Raw genomic sequence first — 24,435 nt, forward strand, 5'->3', positions numbered from 1 at the left:
TTCAAAGATGGCAAAATTTTCACATCAAGGACCCACAAACTTAATAATAATAATAGTAATAACTTTATTTATATAGCACCTTTCATACATAAGTTGTAGCTCAAAGTGCTTTACAGTAAGGTGAAAAAACAGAGTGCAAAACACACAAAAACAAGTGCAAATACTGCATGATAAAACCGAGCAATCAACTGAGAACAGAGGAGAGGAGGTAAAACAAAAGTCAGTGAGATACACAAACGATAGAGATAAAACAAATTAAGATTTAGAAACAGATAGATATCTAGGAACAAAGGAAGACAAAAAAAATTAAAACAGAGGAGGGCATAGAAACAGTAAAATATAAAAACAAAAAAGAATAACACAAAAGAAATGTGACAGTTGAAAGCAATGTCAAATAAACACGTTTTCAGTTATTAAAAATGTGTTACTTAGAAGTGTTAAAAGTGATTAAAATTGTTATTTAAAATTCAGTATTACACTAACAAACCATATTTGATAAGACTGAATTCCTTTGCACCTCATCCTAAGTGATTCTTGGTTTTAGATATGCCCTGCAACAGAATAGACAGTCATCCTTAAAAGTTTTCACTGCTGACTTCTAGGGAGTTAAACCACAGTGAAATTAAGCTGTTCCACATTTTGCTGGTGAAACCCTGGAGGCCTCTCAAGGACCTCTGGAGGTCCCCAGACCCCACACTGGGAACCACTGCCCTGAGTGTGCTAACAAAAATGAGACAGCCTCGGGTTAAAAAGTAACCAGAAGAACTTTTTGAGGGATGTGACGTCCGAGAGGCGTGCCCCCTCCAAGTCAGTCGGAGCTGCGTCAAGCTCGCCAGAGTTAGCCACAGTAAGGCCGGAAGTTAAGCGATTTTTCCTGCAAATAAAAGGTTTACTAACGTCTTCGTTAGTAGGAGCAACTGTGCCCCTGCAGTGGCTTAAACTGACCTTTTTCACGGAAATAAACTGTGGTATGAAGTTGATGTTTGAGAATTTCTTTCGCATATTTTTGACCACCATTTCTATAACGTTTGCCTATGGCATTCTGTATTTAAATCCTAGACTGTATGACATATATCTACAGTCTATGATTTTAACACAAATGGTTGATGGATGCTGTGAAAATGACTTCTTGGAAAAATGACAACTGTATTTTTTTTCCAACTGTAATTTTTTATGCAAAAAAGGGGGCAAACTTTGCGGGCAAAAGGAGGCCAAACGTTCATGAACGCTTTTATTTTGACAAACCTGAGCGGAAGTTTAATGTTATGTTGTGGCTGAATTGACAATAGTGTCAGTCATTCGATCGATGGTGAGCAGGAAAAAAACGGGGAAAAGAGGAGTAAATTATCACGGCACAGTTAATTAATTCTTCGGTTGAATATTGATTCTCAGGAGGAGTAAAGGTGTTCCAGGTGAGCCTTTCACACGTCGCCTTTCAACTTTTAACAAGAGGGGTTGTGGCTAATTTGCTAATGTCAAAGCTAGGGCGCTAACGTTAACGTTACTTCTCGTTAGATGGAGGTTGCCTGTTCTCTCGCGGTCTGCTGCTAATGTTACCGGTAGTTTTGCTAAAAGTCAAAATAATTTAACCAGACAACGCTGTGATAGTGGTGGTTTAGCGATTCCAGATACGTTAGAAACTATAGAAGTGAAGTTGTGGCTAGTTACGGTGCTCTCCAGCTGTTAACGGCTGCTGTAACTTCGGAACATTTCAATAACTGCTGCCCCGCACGCAGCGCACAGCAGGCAGGGCATTAAAAATCCACAGACTTAGCACTGCTAAGTCATAGCTGTTAGGGTGCCAGTGAAATTTTATGCCCGAGTTTCGGTGTTGTTGTTGACTTGGTTTATTAAGCTGCCTCAAGACAGTTTTCTTGAGTCGTTTCTTTTTTCCACACAGCGACAGGCTGTGTTTCATTGCCTGGAGTGATGAAGGGCGGGGCAGATTTCGCAAGTAAAGATAACCTCCTGGTCGATGTCTTGTCATACTGCATGATATGCCTACCATAGGATCTCGTTTTGTCTCTTTTTGTATGCAAAGGTTTGGCTTTAATAGTTGTTGCAGGTTTTCGTTTCATTGCAGGGCTCCTCATGCTTTCTGCACCGTCAGTGTTTTAATTTGCGCAGTGTCTGCTAGATGCCAGCTTCAGCCTTGGCTCCTACATGAATCCTATACTGTTTGTCCCTTGTGGGTGACACTGAAGAAAACAGTGGTTCTTTATGAGGGATCCTCCTGCTATAGCCAGAGGAAGAGATGCATATCTTTGGTGCCTGTCAGGTTTGGGTTCAAATCATGGGTGTGGGTGAAAGTAACATTCTGACCTCATACATTAAGGTCCCTGTCACGCATCAGGTATTTGCTCATGTAGTCAAGCAGCAAATAAGGAACTCAGAATGTCTCCTGAGGATGACTTATAGTGTTGGTCAATAATCATGCATTCGTCACGGTTGTAATATAGGACATGAAGCAATAGAATTTATTAGTCATTGCAATCAGGCATCTATGTAGACATGCCTAATGACCATAAGGCCTGGTTATACACTTCATGTTTGTTGTTGGAGTTGTTTTTTTTTATGGTAAAGCAGGAGTGAAAGGTCTCTGAAAAGCTCTTGGTTCCCTTTTCTGTGCAGCCAAGTGAACTGGTTTCTCTGTCACAGAAGTGAGCTAAACTTAGAGTGGGTATTCCAATTTGGGCTGAAGGCACTGCTCTCCATTTCGAGGGAAATGCGGTGTGTGACAATCAGTTGAAAGGGTCTGGTCTATCCAACAGAATTCACTAGTATTCCTTAAGCCAAGAAGCCAATCAAAAGGATGATTTTTTTTTTGTTTACCCATCACTCCAGTGACTTACTTGCAGGGCTGAAATAGAAAATGTACCTCCAGTTTCTTGTGAATACAGCAGCTCCAAAACTTTTTGAGGATTGAATTCTATTCTTGTGAGAGATTTGCTAATGTTTATCTGTTAAAGGTCACAGGGATAACACATGAATTTTGCTTCTGGGTGGAGCCCTTTCCTGAAAAGTCTGCCTTAAATGCATCATTAGAGCCCTTCCACTTGTTTCTTTGACCTCACCCAGGCTATCATGTGAGTGCAGGACAGGGGCTTCCACAGGAAAAAGTGTAGAATTTGCCTGATGGTGACATCAGGGTCTCCCCTTCCCTGTCACGTAATACAGAATTTCCCTCCATTATGTTTCACTCCCCAATGCTGGCCTGTCCAGTGGAAAATGCCTGAAAGTTTGGAACAAATGCCATTGTTTCTCCCTGACTGCGAAGCAAGGGTTTTCTGGGCAGGGCTGACTATGGACTGGTCAGTTATGTTGAACTTGAGGCCACCACTGATCTGTTGTTGACAGACTCATGCGTTCATTGTCTGGTGTTTTGGAGCCCCTTAAGCATAGAGTGAGCCATCACAGCTTTTTCAGTGATCTCTTTAGAGCATGGATGGATGAGAGTGTGCATCAAGACGCTCCACTGTAGCCCATACGTTTGTTGACAATCTGCAGTCCTATGCAGCTGCTGAACTCACATGAGGAAAGAGGGCAGAGGTGATTGACTGACAAGGAATGAAAATCAAGGTCATGAACCATGCATGCCGTGGAAACTTTTGACCCTCGAGTTTGTTGTGCACATATTTGTGCGTGTGTGTGTGTGTGTGTGTGTGTATACATGTGTGTGTGACAGACTGAAGCATGAGAATGAGTGTTTTCTCCTCATAGTCAGCTCAGGATTGAGTAATATGTCCTGCTGTGAAACAGCAATATTGAAGGGATTGACCAGCTCAGCTGCACTCCCTGCCTGAGAGAGACTGCAGGCATTTTTATCAAACAAAAGAAGGAAATGGAAACAGACAGCTACTTCTTTATGAAGAAAAAAAAAAAACATCACCCCTGGTCCAATAAGCAATTGCAGTGTGATTATGACATTGACAGAGTACTTATTTTTTCAGCTTGCTCATTATGTAATCATTCCCCTTTCCTACAGTCCCCATGGCCATGCTGCTGGTTGCAGATTTATTTATTTTTTGCCAGATTTCAATCACTAGTCATTAGCTGGCCTTGTGCTGAAGAGATTGCATGATTGATTAATTGCCTGATGACCAATTGTTGATTTCTTGAATAAAGTAAACAAATGTGTCTAAAGCAGCTGGTGTGTTTCTCCTCTGTTTAACAGTCTTGAGGAGGAAGTCATGTGTTCCCTGTGAGACAAAGCCATGTGTATGCTGAGTGGGATCCTGCTTCTTGACAGTCTGGCAGACAGGACCAAGAGGTCTCCCTATTTGACAAGCACTGATATATGACACAACACCCCTGAGGGTGACTCGACTCACTGAAACTTGACAATGATATGGAAGTGTTGCAAGAGTGCTGGGGTTCTGTTTTTTGCGCGCGCACGCGCGCGCATGTGTGTATATGTGTGTGTTTTTCACCACTCCAGCGGTTATTGATTAGTGGGCTTGCCAGTTTACAGCAGAATGAGTAGTTGAGATTGTATGACATTAGTGTGACTGTGACTAAGCTTTTAAGGTTACTAGAACATCTCTCACTGTGTACTGCCATGAATAAGAGTCCCAAGCAACCTTCCTGTTTTACTAAAGATTAAATATAACTGTTGAGCTCAGAAACAGGAGTGAGGCAGAAGTATTGAACATGGCCTTCTATCTCACACAAGCGCAATCCTCCCTGTGGATCACAGGCTCTAATAAAATGATTTATGAGGTCTATTTGCTGTCTCTAAAACAGTCCCACACTATTTTGTGCGTTGTATTTTTAAAACACAAATACACAGTGGGCATGCTTGTGCTTGTCAGCTGGGGATGATCTCAACTCTGTGTACTGTGTGTACTCTGTTGTTTCCTGTTGCTCCGCTCCTTCCATGACAGTGTTTGTCTTTGATGTCACTAAAACACACATGAATAGACAACATGTTTGAGGATTGTACTGGGGTGTCACATGAAAACAACTGCATGAGAATGTGCTGTTCTGGTGCTGGAAAATTGTACCAGAGACACAAATGAGATTGTCAGCCTGTTTACTGTTGTTGTACCACCTTCCCAACACTTGGTATACACTTTCTGTTCCTAGGGTTGCATCCTTTGCGTCCATCTCCATCTTGCTGGCCTCTCCTAGGCCCTCCCCTTGACTGTTGTAAAGGTCGCTGATGTCTCATGTGTCAGCTGCTTAGACATGACTCAGGCCTTCTCACCTCAACAGCACACAGCAAGGCAGTACTGTTCATGTGCTTTCAATAACAGCCTGGTCATCTCTTGCTCTTCCTGTCTCACTCTTTCTCTCCACCCGTCGACCCCCTCTCTGGTTCCAGGCAGCTGCTCTCTATGTTTCTGTGCAGCTGCTTTCTGAGCAGTTAGTCAGCCACATTGAAACCAACAAACCATTGATGTTAATGAATTTTCATTCTGCCATAAAACAGAAAAACTAGTCTACCACATGCAAAGTAGGATTAAAATTTATACTTTTTCTGCAGTCAGACCTCTGTCACAACATTTAAATGGCATTGAAACGTTTAAGTGTGTATTTTGGCTAGCCTTGATGAACATGCAGAGGTATTGCCAATGTCTATGTTAGTTTTTACATCTGTTAGGTTTATGTTAAGACTGGAGTCACCACTGTTGTCACCACTCAATTCCAGCATGCTCAGTGCTTTTACTTGTCAGACTTTGGTGGATATGGGTTTTGAGTTGGATTACGTAACCACTCAGCCTGTAATGTAATACCCTCCATTCAGCCAAATTTATGCAAAAATTAATCAAGTGTTCATGCAAAATAAGTGTGCGGTGGCATGAGCTGTTGTGGCTGCGCTGTCATGCTGTGGTTGTCAGTTTTCATTTAGATCATCCAGATAGTAGCTATTTTTTCATCTTACATTCTTAACATGACTGTCCTCCTTCCCATCTCATGTGTTAGTGCGTGTTTATAGCAGCACACATTGTTGGATTTACCAGTGTTATTCTGCAGAGTAACGGGGTGAGTGGACTTCAGACCCCCGCTTAGCCAATGGCATTGTTTACAGTTCTAGTTTAAGCTACGTTCAATTGTTCAACACATTCTTTAGATGTCCTACAGAGCCAAGGGTGTGCAGACGTTTGTTCTAGTTTGCTGTTGATTACCTCAGACCTGGAAAAGCACTCTTGTGTCTAAGGAATTCCCATTAGTTTTGGTTAATTAGAAAATGGCAAGTGCATGTCTTACGTAAACTTTAGGCTTATGATATTGTCTATGGGGTGTTGCTGCAGTCAACAGAATGAATAAAGCTTTTTTTTTTTTTTTTTTTAATTTTCAGCACCCTGTGTTCCATTTTGAACCTCGCCAGAGTAGCCACCTGCATAGAAAGCCACATCTAGGTGTTAGGGTCAGTGTCAAAGTTAGACACTGCCTCTGTGTGTAGCAAGGCAGGAATATGTGTGCTAAATTTCCAATTGGTTACACACATTTTACGCTGCTGTGGTAATATTGTGAGTGGAAGTTTCTACTCAGCACTCTTTGATGTTTAAGGGCTTGTTGCCATGTTTAGAGTTGATATTTGTGGCTTGTTCCATGCTCTCACCCTGTGTCCCTGTTCCATGCTGCAGCAGTGATCAGTGAATGAGGAATTAGGACAGCTGCTAGGGAAAGGGTGATGTGGGTGGGTGTGGTGGGGGGCTGGTCTGGATCATTTATGATTATGCTGAAAAATAAGCCTCTGTGTGAGTTCTGTGCACATGGTATGTCACGCCTGAGAGAAAGAGCACGCTGCCATCAAGTTTTTCTGTTACAGCTGATTAAGGAAATATTTTGGTACAAGATTCATTTGCACACAAACATAGACACACATATGGCAGAATCAAATACTATTGATCTCACTCTCATTGTTTTGATGGCTTGTCTCTCCGAGTAATAGGTAATTCCACAGAGCATATTAATATAAGTGCTTATGAGAGTTGGATGCAACAGAAAACTTTGGACCGGCTGCTGTGTGTGGAAGTTTTTGAGTTCCAAATGACCATGAAGTTCCCTACAGAATTTAAGCTTGACAGTCGATTCACATCGCTGGAGCTGATTTGAATGGCATATGGGGTCAAATACATCATTCAAGAGCTGTGGGAAGCTGAATAAAATGTCAAGAAAATTGCCTCTGGTTTTCATTACATGAATTTTTTGGAAAAGTTGCTGAGCATTTAATTGTGTGCAACTGTATTTTGTATTCATTTGGATTATGTTCTTAAAAAAAGGACTTAGCTTTAAGCACAGCAAAGGGAGAGTTGTTCAGCTGCCTGCCTGACCACAATACTCCCCTCTATCCAGTCCTGCCCTGGAGGGCATGGGCCACTGACCGTCAACCAACACACACACACACACACACACACACACACACACACACACACACACACACACACACACACACACACACACACACACACAAACACACACACACTTCTCACATGGACAGCCTTCATCTTCTCAGTGTCGCACTCCAATAAAAGAAGCAACTCAGTGCCAGTGAGGAGGGAGGAGGGGCAGCACTGCAGGGCTGCAGGACTGGAAGAGGACAGAGGGAGAGGAATGAGGATCAATAAAGACAGGCTGAGGGAGGAAGAGGATGAAGAAGGGAGGAAGACGGAGGAGAGGAATGAGACGATGAATGAAGGGGCTGTTTTGGGGGGCTGTTGAGCTTGAAATGATGGACGTTTGGGGGTAGGGGGGAGGTCGCAACAGAGGATTGCCTGTTGTACCCGTCCAAAGGAAATGGAGGCTTACCACTGTGTGTCTCTTACACTTCTCTCTGTCATTTTCTCTCTCTCTCCCTTGCTCTTTCTCCCTCTCTCTCAAACACACATAGTAAGCCAAGACTCTGTATGCCACCCAGCACAGTGGTTTCTGTGTGGCTTGAGTTTGAAATGGATGAAAACACCCACCTGCTGCCGAGATTATCAAACCAGATCACACACACACTCCCTTGCTCTCCCTTCCTCTTGCTCTTTCTTTTTCCGTTTCATTTTATCTCTCTGAAACTATTTGTTTCTTGTCCACACTTTTCAGCCTCTTATCATTGTCTGACCCGCAGCAGTTGTGTCTACACTGAGGAATGTTATGGTGATAGTTGCCTGGATGTTGTTTGCTTTCAGCTGTTGGTTTTATGGTTGTTGCAGAACTGTGTGTGTGTTAATCTGTGTCCAAGCTGCTTCTACCATTTGACTCAACAGTGTGAGAAAGAGAGAGATGTGTAACAAACTGATGAAAGTTAAACTCTGAAATTTCCTTCCCTGTCTGTTTGTTGTGCCCTTTTGATTCCTCCATTCTCTTGAATATAGGCTCATGTCATTGTAATGCACAGTATTTGAAGAGATCATGACCAATGCTGGGAGATACTGAGGAATATAGATAACCTGATCTATGAAGATTTTTATTAATTTGAGTTGCTGTAATTAATTAAGCTGAATTAAAGTTACAGTCTCAAAAGGCTTCACAGTGGCCACATTATAAAACATTACCTGAAAGTTCTATGAAATTTCCAACAGATCAGGTTCTACATTGAATACTTTAGTCAGTGTTTCATTTGCTATTGTTAGTTGCTCTGACTCTCAGCACCCCCTTGCAGTGTCTGTCAAAGGCAAACTTTGCAGAGTTAAAAGACGGTGACAGTGTTACCCAGGCCTATCACTTTCGCTCTCCTCTCTCATCTTGACTTGTTGCTGTTTAGCTTCTCATCAGTGTCTGGTAACACCCTCCTGTCAGGTGGCGTGACTAGGAGAGAGTGTCTGCTTTCCAACTGTAGCAGCAAGATAATGAAAAAGATGTTGAAACAGTGAAATCATTGTATCACTGATTGTAGGCTGCAGCTGCTTTGGGATGTGATTTTTTTTTTTCTCCACCAGTATGTTTTTTTTTTTTTTTTTTAATTTCAGGACGTCAGGCTTTTGGGACACACCACGGTCCCTATTGATTCAGCCTTCATATTCATGTAATCCTGCTTCAGCCAGTTATTTCCTGCTTTTTCACTGTTCTAATTAAATCCTTGCGTCTCCTCATGTCTTTTATGCATTGTATCACACCAAAGATCATTTGTCTAAAAACACACATTCTGCTGGTGTGACTAAGAAAATATGATGTGTTTTATTTGTGCTGTTCTATGTTTTTGGCTGTGACTCGAGCAGCTACTTTGTAATGCTGACACTTGTGTGTGTGTGTGTGTGTGTGTGTGTGTGTGTGTGTGTGTGTGTGTGTTTCCAGGCCCTACACACTGAGGGTAACATAGGGCAGCAGCGATGTCGGGCTCCTACGATGATTCCATGATCGATGTCTCCAGTGATAGCTTCTGGGAGGTGAAATGCACACACATCATTATTTTCAATAGCCCACCCTAATGCCAGGATCACACTTAATCCATAATGCGTTTTGGGTCTGCAAGTTGTGCAGGCAAGGCTCCCGATCCTTACATGTGTTGATTGATGAGACCGGTGGTATCATTAAATTTTCATTGCAGCTGTGATTTACTGATGACATTCCTTTATTACTTCATTTGTTCTTGTTAAAAAAACAAGAACTTAGTTTTTGTAATGAAGACATTTCCAAGGTTTTAATTTATACATTTATACATTATTAATGCATAACTTCAAGTCGTAAGTTGTCCAAAGCATTTTAAACCTTCATTCCAGCACAATGTATCTGAATGGAATGAAGCTGTGGTACAGGATTTTAGATATTCTTTTCTCTCTTCTTTCTAACGGTCCATCTATCACCTGTCTCCTTGTTGCTGGTTCTCAGGTTGGGAATTACAAGCGTGCAGTGAAACGGGTAGATGATGGCAATCGTCTGTGTAACGACCTGATGACTTGTCTGCATGAGCGGGCTCGTATTGAGAAGTCCTATGCACAGCAGCTCACGGAGTGGGCCAAGCGCTGGCGGCAGCTCATAGAGAAAGGTAGGCTCATTGTACACACAGAGGTAAGGTTTTCCCTGGGCTGTGCAGGTGGCATTGTTGCCAGTTGGGAGGCTTTTTGAGCCAGGGGGATCACAACAGCCTCACTAGAAAAACACTGAGGACCAGCTCAGAAGTGTTAATGCAAGGAAACGGTGTTATTGAACAGCCTAAATCATTCCTACACACACAGACATGTTTTGAACTCTTGAACTCTTGATCTGAAGCAGTCACTATTAGGGCTGCAGCTAATGACTATTTTGATAGTTTTGACTAATCATCATCGACTAATGATTGAAATGATTAGCCGAATTACCGGATAATTAATTGCAGCGTTACTAAATGGCAATTATTTAGCTTTCAAGCTTTTAAAAAATTGACCTGCATTATGGTAATGTCTCTAGTTGTACACATAGTTTTATTTTTACATGAGCAAAATTGACACGCTGCACAGCACAGCCACATTTTTCAAAACGTTTTCTTGGGTGCCGATTGAACATTGACGCAGAGATACAGGAATTCAGAAGCTTTGAAAGACATTTATGTTTTATGTCATTAATGTGGATAGGAAAATGGGAACAGGTTTGGAGAAGTAATGCGCTTTAAGGCGAGGTGAGAGCAGGGCTTTTAACCCTCTGATGGCTAGTCCCGGGTGGAAGAGGTTAAAAGCCATTATAACTCCTTCTTTAGATAGCTGACGTTAGCTAGCTGAAAAGGTAATTACCTTACCTGGACAAGTCTGCATCATTCATAACATGCCTTCTCCACGTGTCTTCTTTTCAAATGTTGTTGCGTGACTGCTGTGCTGCCGTGTGATATGCAAGGTCTGCTTTACAAATCTTGAAGCCAGTCCTCTTCTTTACAGGATATAGGGTGAAATGCTCCCAGGCTTTTGAAGTTTTGGGACAAGATGGTGTTGTGTTGACTGCCACCATTTTGCTACATTGTGTGTATACCTGTTGCTTCCCAGTCACTGTTTGGCACACTTAAATCTCAGCAAAAATAGTCATCATGCAAGATGGCTCACCCATCAGGAATATCAGATGTGCATTAATATTAAATAGATTTTTGTCGACAATGTCGAATAATCGTTGTACCCCTAGTTACAATAAAGCAATAAGTCTCTCTTTGCCTTCCAGACTGCATATCTTATACGCTGTATAAGATATGCAGAATAAGATGTATAAGATGTATAAGATACGCTCTTTTTTTTTTTAACTTAGTTTCACAATTGGCAAGCTTTACTCTGGGATTTAACAAGTAAATATTTATTACAGTTTAGTTTCCACAAATGATAATTGTGCGCTATTGGCAGTATGAAATTGTGCGACTTACAAGGTCATTTTAGCTGAATAGTCAAGATGTTCATCTTCTGAAATGCAACTTGCAAAATTTTATTAATGCATCGGCATCGATGGGATTTTTTTTCCATTTCTGAAGGATTGATTTAATGTATTTTTTTGTAAAGCACTCTAACGAATGAATACCTTGCCTTAGGCCCACAGTATGGTACATTGGAGCGGGCATGGGGTGCCCTGTGCACAGAGGCGGAAAAAGTGAGCGAACTGCACCTGGAGGTAAAGGCAGCACTGATGGGAGAGGACTATGAGAAGGTGAAGAACTGGCAGAGAGATGCCTTCCACAAACAGATGATTGGTGGTTACAAAGAGACCAAGGAGGCAGAGGATGGCTTCCGCAAGGCTCAGAAGCCCTGGGCCAAGAAACTCAAAGAGGTGTGTATCTTCTACTCTCATAAAACCTAGACCAAACAAAACTACACATTACATGAAAGTGCACAAATGCAAATTTATGGGGAATGTGTGATCAGCTGCTAATTAAATGGTTACCACAAGGAAATGGCTTGTCAGAGTTTTTTCAGGTCATTGCTTAGTGCCATGGCTGTAGCCATTTTACCCTTCAGTTCACATGATTGCGTACAACTGATTATCCATTGTTGCTGTTTATTTTCTTTCCTCTCCATGACTACCTACATAACAAACAACAAACAGAGCAGTAGCACAACTCTAGCCTCTCAGAATGTTGTGACTGGATGAGAGACTGCTGCTAAATATCAGCCATGATATATCGAACCAGCAGCCAGTTTCCTTACATCTCTTTAATTATCAGTGTTAGGGAAGGAAACTGTATGACTGCTTACAGTGACTGTGGCGCAGCCCTTAGTTCAGAATAAGGTCAGTGTATTTCCTACCACTGTTTTCATTTCAGCAGCCTGTTTACTAGCATTACATGCAGTCTCATTCTGCATGGGTTTCTGTCTCTGTCTGTGTGTGTCTCCTTCTTCTCTGTATAATGTCACTAGGGGGCGGTGACATCCTGGCCATGTTGCCTAACAGGGACAGAATAATTCAGTTTTGTGGCATAGTGATTTATTGATGTATTAGGCAGGGAGGGGCAGGTGGTGAGAGGGCAGAGAGGAAATGAGGCTAATTAACTGGTCTAGAAAACGGGAGGTGACACAGATGATGTGGGCAGTGTGTCAATACAGGCACAGCACTGGATGAAGTTATACATACATTATCTGACCATGAATGTGCTTCTAAGCCACCAGTGTGAGTGGTGCATTGACGTTTTGTTTTGCGCGCACGCACACACACACACACACACATACACACAAAGATACACAAAACAAACAGCTGCCTGTTTTATCAAATTAGAGAGGTGGACAGGCTGTTCTCTCTGTACTCTGAGTGCCCTCTACTTATGACCACATGATTAGTACAATAGGAACATGACTGCTCTGGCCCTGGCCCAAGCAACAATGAGCAATGCCCTATAGAGCCACAGTGGAGTTGGCTATTTCCTCATTTTGTATCTATTTGAGTTTAAATTTCAGCAGAGTGATAGAGAAGTAAGTAATTGCTGCTGTCAGCACCTATAAAACCATCTTGGACAAACACATCTGTTCCACTGTTACCCTACCTCACATGTGTTTATTTCCTGCTAAGTAACTCAACTCATTCATTCATTCCTCCTGTGTGTCACCAAGTTGGAAATCTGTCCCAACTATCTGAAAACTCTCAGACTGACAAAGATTTAGTTCTACTTTTAGGCACAGGAGTAAAAACATGTTATCAGCCTTCTTAACAAGGGCAAAAAAATTCCTGTCTACTTAAGTACTGAGGTACTGGATTTGCCTTTGTAGGCCTCTATGTGGCAGAACATAGACAGGCCTATAGCCTAAAGGATGAATCCAGCACACAGCATCAGATCAACCTCAATTGCTGTTATTGATTTGGAAACTTCATTTTTGTAGGTCAGTAAACAGATAAATCATCTTGAGTGGCGCCATTTTATTTTTTCTGCATCACATAAACCAGATTGTTCTCGATTCCCTGGGTCAGTATCATAGCCCTGATAATAGTAAAGCTAAAAATTATATGTAAATTCTTTAATTGTTCCACACAGATATGTTTTAGCATTTCCGGGCTTGTGAACAATGATGTTTTAGCAGAGGTGGTGATAATGTTGGTTGTGGTGATGGTGAAATCCCCAGGTGGAGACGATGAAGAAGGCATACCACTCAGCCTGCAAGGAAGAGAAGCTGGCGACCAGCAGGGAGAACAACAGCAAGCTGGAGAGCAACAATAACCCTGAGGCCCAAAAGAAGCTCCAGGACAAGGTGGAGAAGTGTCAGCAGGAGGTGCAGAAGGTATGGCTGCCAGTGGAGACAGAAGTGTGTGTGGCAGAGTATCCTTTGGATAAACAACATCCATTCCTCCATTTCTCTGCAATTTTACTTTGTTGTTTGTTGTTGTGTTGTGCTTTCATTATCCCTGATGATGTATTAACATATGGTGGAACTGACCTACAGTTAGTTCCATAAGTATTTGGATAGTGACACATAATTTTTCCCTTGTACACCAACACGGTGAATTGAATTTAGTAATCAAGACGTGATTGAAGTGCAGACTTTCAACTTTAACTTTGAACTAAAATATGGCATTAACTGTTTATAAAACAGGTTGTAATCCCTACATTGTCACCCCATTTTCAGAGGTTCAAAAGTCATTGGACACTGACTAAAAAGCAGTTTCATGGCCATGTGTGAGCTTGTGGACCTAACTGTATATTAATATGCATTTAAATCAGTATATGTGTTCATCACTGCATGTTAATTGCTATATTTTCTGGGTGTCACTCATTCCTCCCTCCCTGTCTCTCAGACTAAGGAGAAGTATGAGAAATCCCTGGAGGAGCTAGACAAGCTGACCCCTCAGTATATGGAGAACATGGAACAGGTGTTTGAGCAGTGGCAGCAGTTTGAAGGCAAACGCATTCGCTTCTTCAGAGAGCTGCTGCTGGAGGTTAAACAGCACCTTGACCTCTCAACCAATCACAGGTGAGATACAAAACTCTGTTCACCGATCATGGATCAGACAACAATATTAAATGTATACAAAAACAACAGAGAATATGAACAGAGACGTTTTAAGTCTGCTTTATGCCTGAGATGAACAAAAATGCAGTGGCAGATGTATAAGGTTTCAGGTAGCACACTGAAAAGTAAGCACTTCTGTATTCCCTCAATAGATTCCAGACAATCTACCACACGCTGGAAGACACCATCTCTGCTGCTGATGCTGAAGAGGACCTAAAGTGGTTCCGGTCCAGCCATGGCCCCGGCATGCCAATGAACTGGCCCCAGTTTGAGGTACTGTTCAGAGTCATGCTTAATTGAACTGTATCACTATCCACATAGGGAGATTCTGGTGGTAGAATTAAATAAGTGTAGTTCATATTAAGCTGGTGACCCCTTGAATACTCCTTAAAGACCTTTGGTGATACCCCAGACGCCACTTTGACAAAGACTGGACGTGAAATTAGGAAATGTAGTAATAAAATGGGCTAATAAATGGTTCTGAAGAATGTCTGAAGAAAAAACGATACAAGGACAGTATTTCCTCAGTTTTTAGCTATCTTTCACTGTCCAGGCCAAAATTAAAACGGCATGAAAATTTTATATTGCAATTATAGTGACCACAATTATAATTGTTATTAGTATTATTGCGGTATTGTTAAACTGTGCATAGAATGTTCAGAAAATACTGATACACCAAATGAAAAAATTTCATCAAGTTTTATATTGAAAACCACAAATAAATTTGGCAGCACTATGCACTTTTTGTTTGCATAAACATTAAAATAATAACAAAAGTAATACCTTATGTAAACGTATCAAAAACCATATCAGATGTGCATTAATATTAAAGATGACACATGTGGCCATGAGTGGTAACTGCAGTGCAGTTCTGACGAAATATGCAGCAGACTGATGCAGCGAAGGCGAATTGCTACCGTCTTCGCAGGCCTTCTAAGTTTGGTTGATGCCGCACAGTATTTGCCTTGAGTTTTCTAAGTATGGTAATCAAACACGGTTTGTTGATCATTTGAATTTGTACTGGTAATACCAGCCATTGGGAATTTCATCAAATTTCAACCCTAGTCCAGACATGAATTCTAACATGGTTTCATTCTTTTCATTGAATTGCACTCTTTGGCATCAGGGATGGAAGTAAATTCACCCACAGCTGTCAAAGAATGGCGTTGGGAGGGGTGTAGTTTACATCATATTCCTAACAGGACATGAACAAAAAGAAAGAGGAAGGGAAACAAAGAAGTGTAGCACCATGCATGTGCTCACAGTGTAACAATTTATAGTTCTGTGGCGTGATCTTGCAAACATAGCCATTCCATCGGGCTGCCTTCTTCCACTTTGATCCCTGCCAAGCTGTTTTTCTTCCTATGGGTAACCACTTGGTTTATGAGAAGCTTTTTGAAAGAAAGTATTAAGTCATTTGGGAGCATACAAGAGCCCTTTGTTAGAACATGTGGCAGGCAGCTTGTCTCCCTAGGCCTTATCTTCTCTACGACAGGAGATGCATACACAAAAGAGTGAGACAGGACCTGTCAAACCGCTTCATGTAATTCTGTTTCCGTCTGTCTCAGCAGTGCAGATATTCACCAGAAACCTGAGTGAACAGTGAAGTATGAATGTCAAAAAGGAAATGGCAAGGTCACACTTGTTTTGCTGGAATGCCCACGATTGTATTCCATGAAGAAACTCTTGAGATAGTTTGCTGGATTAGGAGATGACTACACACAACATTCACAAATTAACATCCACAGATCAGTGTTTTCTGTCCTTTTCATTTGTATGGTTTGACTGTCTTGTCCTCACTAATCCCTATTCCACCCCTGCTACCCTTTCCCCCTGTTTGACAGAATGTGGACTGGTCCCATCCTCACACCAATAAGAGAAGGTCCATTGTAGTGAGTTCTGCATGGGAGGCTGTTCTGTTACAACAGTCATGGGTGGAGGGCCTTTTTTTGTCACTGATGGCACTCTCACTCCTCGCTGCTTGTGTTTGTGTGTGTAGTTGAGGTGGTTGAGCTTTTTACGAATATGAACAAGATAAACATGCACATGGTGCACATAGGACCACGTGCATGACTAAATGAAGAATGACTACAGCAGTATCCCTGTTATGGTGTGTTCGTGCGAGAGTGTCACATACCCCCTCCCTTCCCTTTCCCACATAACTGCGGGATGTTTATATACGTTTTCCTGGATGCTCACATTCCCAGAATTTCTCTGTGCAACTATTACACAGCTCTCTTATTTCTAACCTTTGACCTCTAACCCCTCAGTAACCCCCTCAGCCATCATTCCACCCTGTGAGCCCTGCAATGTGTCACATGATTCTGCCGTAGCCCTACTGTGACATCGCTGACATTTGATCTTTAAAGTTAGCGATAGCTGGAAAAAAGACCTGATGAATCCGAAGGGTCAGGAAAGGACTCAGGAAAGCTTAGTGGTCAGCCTGACCAGTAGAATATATCATTTGTACGAAAGAGGAACATCAAGGCACCCATCTGGGTTATCTAGATTTATTAAAGACATCAAATGAAAATGGCATCATGCTGTTGTGATATATAAAGGTTATTTCCATACCAAATGTCAAAAGTCCAGGAATTGGACCTGCTATGCCTGGGAATGTTTTTTTTTTTTTTTTTCTGCTAAAGTAGATTGTTTTGTTATTATTTAGACATATATGCATGCAGAAAGAGCTTACCCCTAGTTATGACTATGTTGGTGTTCCAGTAGGGATCAGACTACCTCTGCTCTGCCCCACCTGCCCCCTTTAGCCTGCCCCGTGGTGGTGGGGTGACTCCTTGGTGTGGTGTTTCTGTCTACAGGTGATGAATGTATTGTTGCATTTGTCATATTGTCTAGCTTATACTAAAGTCACAATCTGAGAAATGTTTGCAAGTGTATCAAATTACACTGAGTTTGGACTGTTCAGTTGTGTGTGCCTTGCAGTGTACATGCCTGTGACATGTTCTTCCACTAGCTGTGAAGATGTTTTGAAATAAGCTCAGCCACTCAGTAAGCCAGCAAGAAGGCTTGGCACAGCTGCAGGTGTGGTATTTGACTCTGATGTGTGTGTGTGTCCACCAGGACTGGTCCATAGACCTGAACCGGACACTGAGCAGACGTGAGAAGAAGAAGCCGTCAGATGGCGTCACACTGACGGGCATCAGTCAGACTGGGTCAGATCAGCCTGTCCAGCCTGCCAAGACCAGCAGCAGGTAGATACTCGCTCACTCATTCACTCACTTGCTCACACATAAACTCACTCACACAACTACACACACCCCCTGCCTGGATACAGCAGGCATGCACAAGGTGTGGAATTTAAACAACAGTGTAACAGGACAAAATACTGTGCACACATACACAAACTGGTATTTACTTAATGTGTTAAAAATGTAAGAATCTTCTGCAAAGCCTTGGCTAATCAGAAAAAAATACTTAAAATTTACTTAAACTAATCCTTGAATTAGGATTCAGCCTCAGTATCAGAACCAAAATTACCAATTGCTATTTCTACAAAAAAGAACTAAAGCATTCTACTGAAAGCACTGACTCATACACACAAACACCCATAAAGATTCTGTCTCTCCTTTCCCAATCCAAACTTTACACATCCCAGATAATCCAGTTTGCTGCACAATGCGTCTTCCCCTGGATAAGGAATGCTTGTAAAAAGTTCCATAAGAAAAGCAGAGTGATGTCCAGTTCCACAGCTGTCTCCATGGCAGCCGTAAACATTTTGTTATAGATTGCTGGGAAAGAAGTCATCACTGGGAGACTTGGGTCTGCTGTTACATATTTGAATGTGTGCCAAAACTAATGTGGAAATATTTCTCTGGCATGCCAAGACTTTCGTAGCATGAATTGGTACTGGAAAGCTCAAGGATGGCAACACTTTTGTTCTAGCCAAGCACTTGCACTTCAGCCAGTGAAAAGATTGTTTTTTAGGATCCCACCTCATCTGATTATGACTATGCTGTAACATAGTAACTTGACTGACCTGTCAGTCCACCAAAGCAAAAAGTGGCCTATAATTCATTGACTCATGTAAGATTTAAAGTGCTTGACAGTAATAAAAGTCTGGAGGCCCTCCAGTACGGGTGCAGAATGGATGACCATGGTTTTAATGATGTTCCCACCTTCTGATGATGCATAATGGACTTAGATTGGGGTGTGAAGGATAAGAGCGGCATAACTTTTGATTGGCAGTTTTTAATAACCTGATACGGTCTCCCTAAACTAAGATGAGATTAAGATAAACGTAGTTGTCCCTGCAGGGGATTTTGTCTTGGATGCTGAGTCAACCACACCAAAGATGTAAAAACAGTGCATAGTAACGGCAACAAACAGCAGCTTAAGATAAAAACACATATTACACACATGACTATGGGATAAAAGCCATTAAATAAATCGGAAGGGAAAGCAAGATTCTGTGCTTATGTTGCACCATGAGACACTGTATTTTTTTCCTGATGGTTGGTAGTTGGTATTTGCTGTTTAGGATTTGAGTGGGGTCTGCTGTGATCTTCGTCGCCTGTGTCTTGAACTTTAACTTCTCACATTCCATTGCAGTGTCGTAATTAATGTGGTTCTCTACGTTTTGCCATGCTAACACCTGCTCTCTGACCACATCCAAACATCAGTACGAAGTGGCATGTAAGCGGCATTTATGAGAGCACTTAGAGGAGTGTATAGGGGAGTCAACACAAGGAATGTCAGGAATGGAAAGCATTTGACCTCTGAACCCTCCACATTTGACTATCATGGGCCTGCCTCTCTCTACCATCATATAGAACACTTATTTTGCCTGTAACATGCACCAGGCAGATTGTATTCACACATTGCATGTGTGTGTGTGTGTGTGTGTGTGTGTGTGTGCGTGTGTGCGTGTGTGCGTGTGTGTGTGTGTGTGTGTGTGCGTGTGTGCGCGTGTGCGTGCGTGCATAGGGAGGGGTCTGAAGTTGGATTTAAATTTCCACAAGACAAAGCTGTTTTATATTTTATATTTATATTTATACATTAAAACTGTTATAGTAGATTCATTTAGGATAAAAACACACCCCATAGTGAAGTTTTATACTTCAGCTTGATAGTAGTTTGCCTGTCCTTTCCTTATCAGTGTGAGAATCATTCCTCTTACTGTATCTTTTGTTCATTTTGCCTTGCTGGTTTTCCCCTTATCAGTTAAGATATCTGAAGTTTGAGCAAACATGGTTTGACCATACCTCTTCTACATAAAAAAATAATGTTTTTATAATACATAAGGATCCTGTGAATTTTGTGGCTTCTCTGTATTCGTCTAAGTTAACAGTTCTCAAGATAAGCTTTGTTCAAGATAAGCTTTGTTTGTTGACTGTTGCCATCCAAAGTTACATTGTGCCAGACTCTGACTACGGCAGTGTTTGGTATAATAACTCCTCAGGCTTAGCTCAGAGAGTATAGCATGACTGTGTAAACAAAGGCGTTCACGTTTGTCGATTACACACTCTCATGAGCCAACTGATAGCTACCACTTTACAGGGTCCAATAGTTCTGTAAACAAGGAGTGGAAACACTGCATGTTTCCCTTGATACTGGTGAACAGCCAGTCCCAGTTTTGTCCCTTGATGTGGAAAGTCACAATGGCAAGACATTTTTCGCCACCTGGGACTTCTACAAACTTCTGCTACACAGCTCAGAATCTAGAGCTGTGAATTAATTGTTAAAGAGGCTGCCCAGGAAGTGTTTTCTTGATGCTGTTGTAGGTTTTATCAGCAGGTGATGCATTTATTATAGGGTATAGTGCCTGAGTGCTTGTGTGCAAAACAAGCTGCTATTGTCGCAGTGTCTTGCTGTTACATTTGCTGTCAAAACATTTAACTGTGTTAGTCATAGGTCCTAAATACTTTTCTTACTGCCTGTTGACTGATTACAGTGCCTTGTGGGTGTCTCCCATGGTTATTATTGCATTATAATACAGTCATCACTGTGCTGTCATTGCTCCTGCAGCAAAGCCATTATTATATGTTTATGGTCTGCCACAGTGTACATCTGTGTTGTCATCAACTGTTAAAAGCTCACAATACCACACAATGTGTAACGCTGTTTCCACCTTTCATCACTGTTTGAATTTTTCGAGAAGTCATATATATCACTAGTGTGTATGTGTGTGTCACAACCCCTCTCTCACTGTGTCCCATGTTGTCAGCCTGACCGTGCCCACTAAAACAGCACCGGTGGGCTTGAACCCCTTTGAAGAGGATGATGATGAGGAGGAGGAGGAAGAGGAGGTGACAGTGGAGGAGCAGACCACAGTCAACCACATCAGTGTGAATAAAGAGGAAATAAAAACGTTGGTGAACAGAAGCAATCCTCCGCCCGCCCCCCTCCCAGCTCTCCCTCTTTCCATTTTCTGTCTTTGATTTGTGGTTGGCCGTTGATGTTCATTCTCAGTCACACTGTTTCTTTGTCTTTCATGTTACTTTATCTCTGTCCTCTATGTTTCCTTCCTGATTCCCTCCCCTCCCAATCAGATCGCAGGTTTTTGTGTTGCTCTGCATGGTCACTGGAATGGCATTGCACACAAAGCCAATGTGTGTCTGTCCATAACTCCTAACAGTGCCACATCTTGCAGATCATTACATGTCGTGTGCGCATGGGTGCGCATCTTTCTGCTATGGGATTTCCTGTTTGTTTTTGTCTTACAGTCAGATCTTGATACACTTATGTACATGTGTTGACTGTTCATTCATGTCAATTGTTCCCACAGTTACTGGCATTTCATTTACTTTAGAATTTTGAAAGACCTCCTGTATCAAATCAGAAATTGGCTTTCCCTGAAGTACAAATACATTTTAGAAACAAATCCAGTGTTAGGGCAACTCATCATTCTATTTGGTGATTGTTAGAGAACGAACTAGAATACTTGCTTTTGCATGTAGGTCATGGAAAAGCAGGTAACCCACAATGCCAACAGTGTGTAATTGCTGTGAGGCAGATGGGTCAAACACAGAAAGAAGGTGTGCAAATAGGTCTGACTGTAAAATGTTTATATAAGTGTGCCAAATGTGCATTTGTGGTTTCTCAACATTGTGTTTCTGGGAGGCAAGTTCTCATTGGTGTCTAGCTAGCTCCCTCTTGTGGGTATTTAGGTTAAACAGACATGCATCTGCAGCACTGATTGGCCTTGCTTGGTCTTGTGTTCATGTGTTTTTCATTCATGTGTGTTTTCATATTTTGTCGTCATCATGTTGTTTTGTTGCATTGCCTTAGCTCAGCATTGTATGTGTGTGTTCTTACTCGAAGATTCTGAAGTGGTGTCACAGCAACTTGCAAATTTGTTGGGTATGCTGCCACAGCCACACGCTTGCAGCATCAATGTTGTCAATAAGCATGTTTTCCACTCATTTACATTTGACTGATAAAAACAGGATGGTTTCTGGGTTACTTAAAAAAAAACTTTCAGTGGATGTGGAGGTGCATATGGGCCTTTTTGTTGTGTATTTTGACTGTTCTTTACTTGTTGGTGTATTTTATTTTCTCTCCTTTTCTAACATTTTGTTCCTGCTTCTTTCGCCTGGCATGCTGGATTGTCCTATTGGTGTATGAGGCCCTGACATGGACATGATAATGATCAAACATTGTCATCGGTGCTCTAATTGGTTGTTTTTGTCTGTCTGTCTAGTGCCAGCAGTACGGAGAAGACTCCAGATTGGTCAGACGAAGACACAGGCGCTAACCCTTTCTCCACCAACGGTGATGGGAATCCATTTGAAGACGAGCCAGCATCTCCTGCGATATCTGTGCCCGTCCGAGCCCTATATGACTATGAAGGACAGGAGCAGGATGAGCTGAGCTTCAAAGCAGGTATGGCACTTATAATCTCTCAACATCCACACTTTGCCATTTCTGTTACATCCCAACAGGTTTCTGGAGTACTAAAATTAATTCACTCCTTTCTTCTTGGTCCTCCAGGGGATGAGTTTACCAAGATAGGCGAAGAAGATGACCAGGGCTGGTGTAAAGGCCGACTCAAGGATGGACACGTGGGCCTCTACCCTGCTAACTATGTAGAAGACATCCAGTAATAAATTTGCCAAATTGAAGTAGGGTGTTGAGAAGTGATTATGCAGCTGGAAGGAGGGAAGGCTTGGCCTTATTTTTAACCCTTTTCTGTCTGTGCCCCCCTGGAAGACTGGACTTGGTTGGGAGAAGCACAGATAAGTGGGGTTGCAGATTACAAATGGACCACTTCAGGTGTTGTTGCTTGCCCTCTGCTGGTTGCCCTCCTAGAAACTAAGTACAGAAGTGGAAATTAACCACAGCCAGTATACCCTGAATACAGAGTTTCCAGCTAATTTCCAAGTGGGAGAGATTCACATTATTCTCATAGAGAAAAGATAGCTGTCACTGTAAGATGACTGATGTTACTCAGAGCCACAGATGTCTTAGAATCCCATTTATGCTGTTACAAAAACAATAGCTATTCAAATATATATTATGTAAGACTTAAAATGAAATCTGTGTGTGAATTTATATATTCTTTAAAAGAAACACTGGGATGGCAGCCTGACAAATCATCTTGCTATGTTACGTAATGCCTGCAGCCTAAATATGCAGGACAGTGTGGATTCATTTAGGGAGATGCTCCTCCATAACCACAACTAGCTATTATTTGAGGTATGAAATCAGTTCTGACGTTTGCATTTTCTGCCTGTTCGAATCCAATCCCTAAATGTTTATTATTTTATTATATTAATTCAGGACAAAAAAAAGGCCCTGATGTTGAGATTACTGGAAGATTTAACTTGCCTTTTAAACTAGTAATTATTAGATGGGCAATTCCTCTCATAATTTTTCATTTTTCATTCAGTTCTCAGCTGTTTTAGTTGTTATATATTGAGTAAATGAAATGAACAGAGCTTTATCCTAACATAGTTTTCATCTGTATGATCTGTTCCTCTAGTTAATGCAATTGAATGTACACTTAACTGATTGTATTGGCTCACATATTGATTGTTCACTTTTGCTGATGATTTATTCAACACTGAACAAAACCCAGAACAACTGCGCTTAATCCTTCCACGCAAATCTCTTCACCCACTGTTGATTGTAAATTGTGATTCTTATGAGTGTTGTCAGATTTTTGTTTTACTTAATGAATTTTCCTTCAACACTGAATGTTTTTCACATAGGTTATCTCACTTGAAGCTTCACGTTTTCATTCTCTCACTTGACATCAAATGCCGAGTTATGGGAGAATATTTTAGTGTTTCCTTTTTGAAAATATGTCACATGTTAAGCAATAAAACCACGGCCAAGTATGCATTTCACAGGTCTGTGATAAGGGTGTTTATTGCATGTAAATAGCGTAGAACATATTAGAACAAATAAAGCATTGATTTCAGGTGATATTAAGTTGGAAATTGAAGACTGTTAATTTATGATGCCGCAAGTGCTTTTGTTCTACTCTTGATAGAATGCTGTGATCAAGAATCAGTTTGTACAATAATTGAATGTTATATGGCAAATGTCCCATGAATCTATTATTTTGTTATATTTGTAAATATGATTATATTCTCTTTTACAGAGGGCCATATTCATTACTCAATTAATCAAAAAGTACTATCTAACTAATGGGGATAATTTGTTTTTTCTAAATTTCTCTTAGAAGCTGTGGCATGAATGGATATGCCTATTTTCATAACTTAAATGCATTAGCCTTGATCATCAACTTTTTTGTTGGCCTGCCTTGTTGGGGAGTTGAATTTGTGTAAGCTCCAGATCCCTTCATTATTTCATATACTGATGATGGTCATTGCAAATAAGATGTTACTTCATGCCTTTAACTGCAGCAGGAGAGAAAGATGAATTTAGCTGTCTGTTATATTGTGAGGAAGGAGAGGTTTGCCATGTTTTCAGGGCATGCTGTCTACAGAACACAGCAACTGCTATACTTGCACAGTTCAGTTTGTAAATGTTGTCCCACAACATAATAAATGAATCTGATGGAAAAGAAATGTTGTCTTGTCTACACTTTATTATGGTTATAAAACAGACATATTGTTTTCTAATGTTACCTTTCATTTGTCATTATAAACCATGATATAAACATGTTCTGACAAAGTCTTAAAACACCAAAGGT

The 24,435-nt window shown here is 41.3% G+C and overlaps 1 protein-coding gene across 4 annotated transcripts; it reads left to right on the forward strand.

The window, feature by feature from the left end:
• The first annotated feature begins 1,279 nt into the window (after nucleotides 1-1,279).
• On the forward strand, nucleotides 1,280-24,310 carry pacsin2 (protein kinase C and casein kinase substrate in neurons 2). 4 transcript variants are annotated; one of them, XM_030045523.1, is made up of 12 exons: nucleotides 1,280-1,412; nucleotides 9,229-9,320; nucleotides 9,763-9,919; nucleotides 11,414-11,649; nucleotides 13,431-13,586; nucleotides 14,101-14,276; nucleotides 14,468-14,588; nucleotides 16,160-16,207; nucleotides 17,397-17,527; nucleotides 20,500-20,643; nucleotides 21,976-22,157; nucleotides 22,266-24,310. In XM_030045523.1, exons 2-12 carry the CDS (start codon nucleotides 9,264-9,266, stop codon nucleotides 22,376-22,378), a joined length of 1,521 nt encoding a protein of 506 aa, XP_029901383.1. In that variant the 5' UTR covers nucleotides 1,280-1,412; nucleotides 9,229-9,263; the 3' UTR covers nucleotides 22,379-24,310. The 4 variants fall into 4 exon arrangements, with proteins under 4 accessions (XP_029901383.1, XP_029901385.1, XP_029901384.1 ...); XM_030045525.1 differs by lacking the exon at nucleotides 20,500-20,643; XM_030045524.1 differs by lacking the exon at nucleotides 16,160-16,207.
• Nucleotides 24,311-24,435: the final 125 nt, after the last annotated feature.

This window comes from Myripristis murdjan, chromosome 23, assembly GCF_902150065.1.
Source record: "Myripristis murdjan chromosome 23, fMyrMur1.1, whole genome shotgun sequence".
Classification (NCBI taxonomy): Eukaryota; Metazoa; Chordata; class Actinopteri; order Holocentriformes; family Holocentridae; genus Myripristis; species Myripristis murdjan.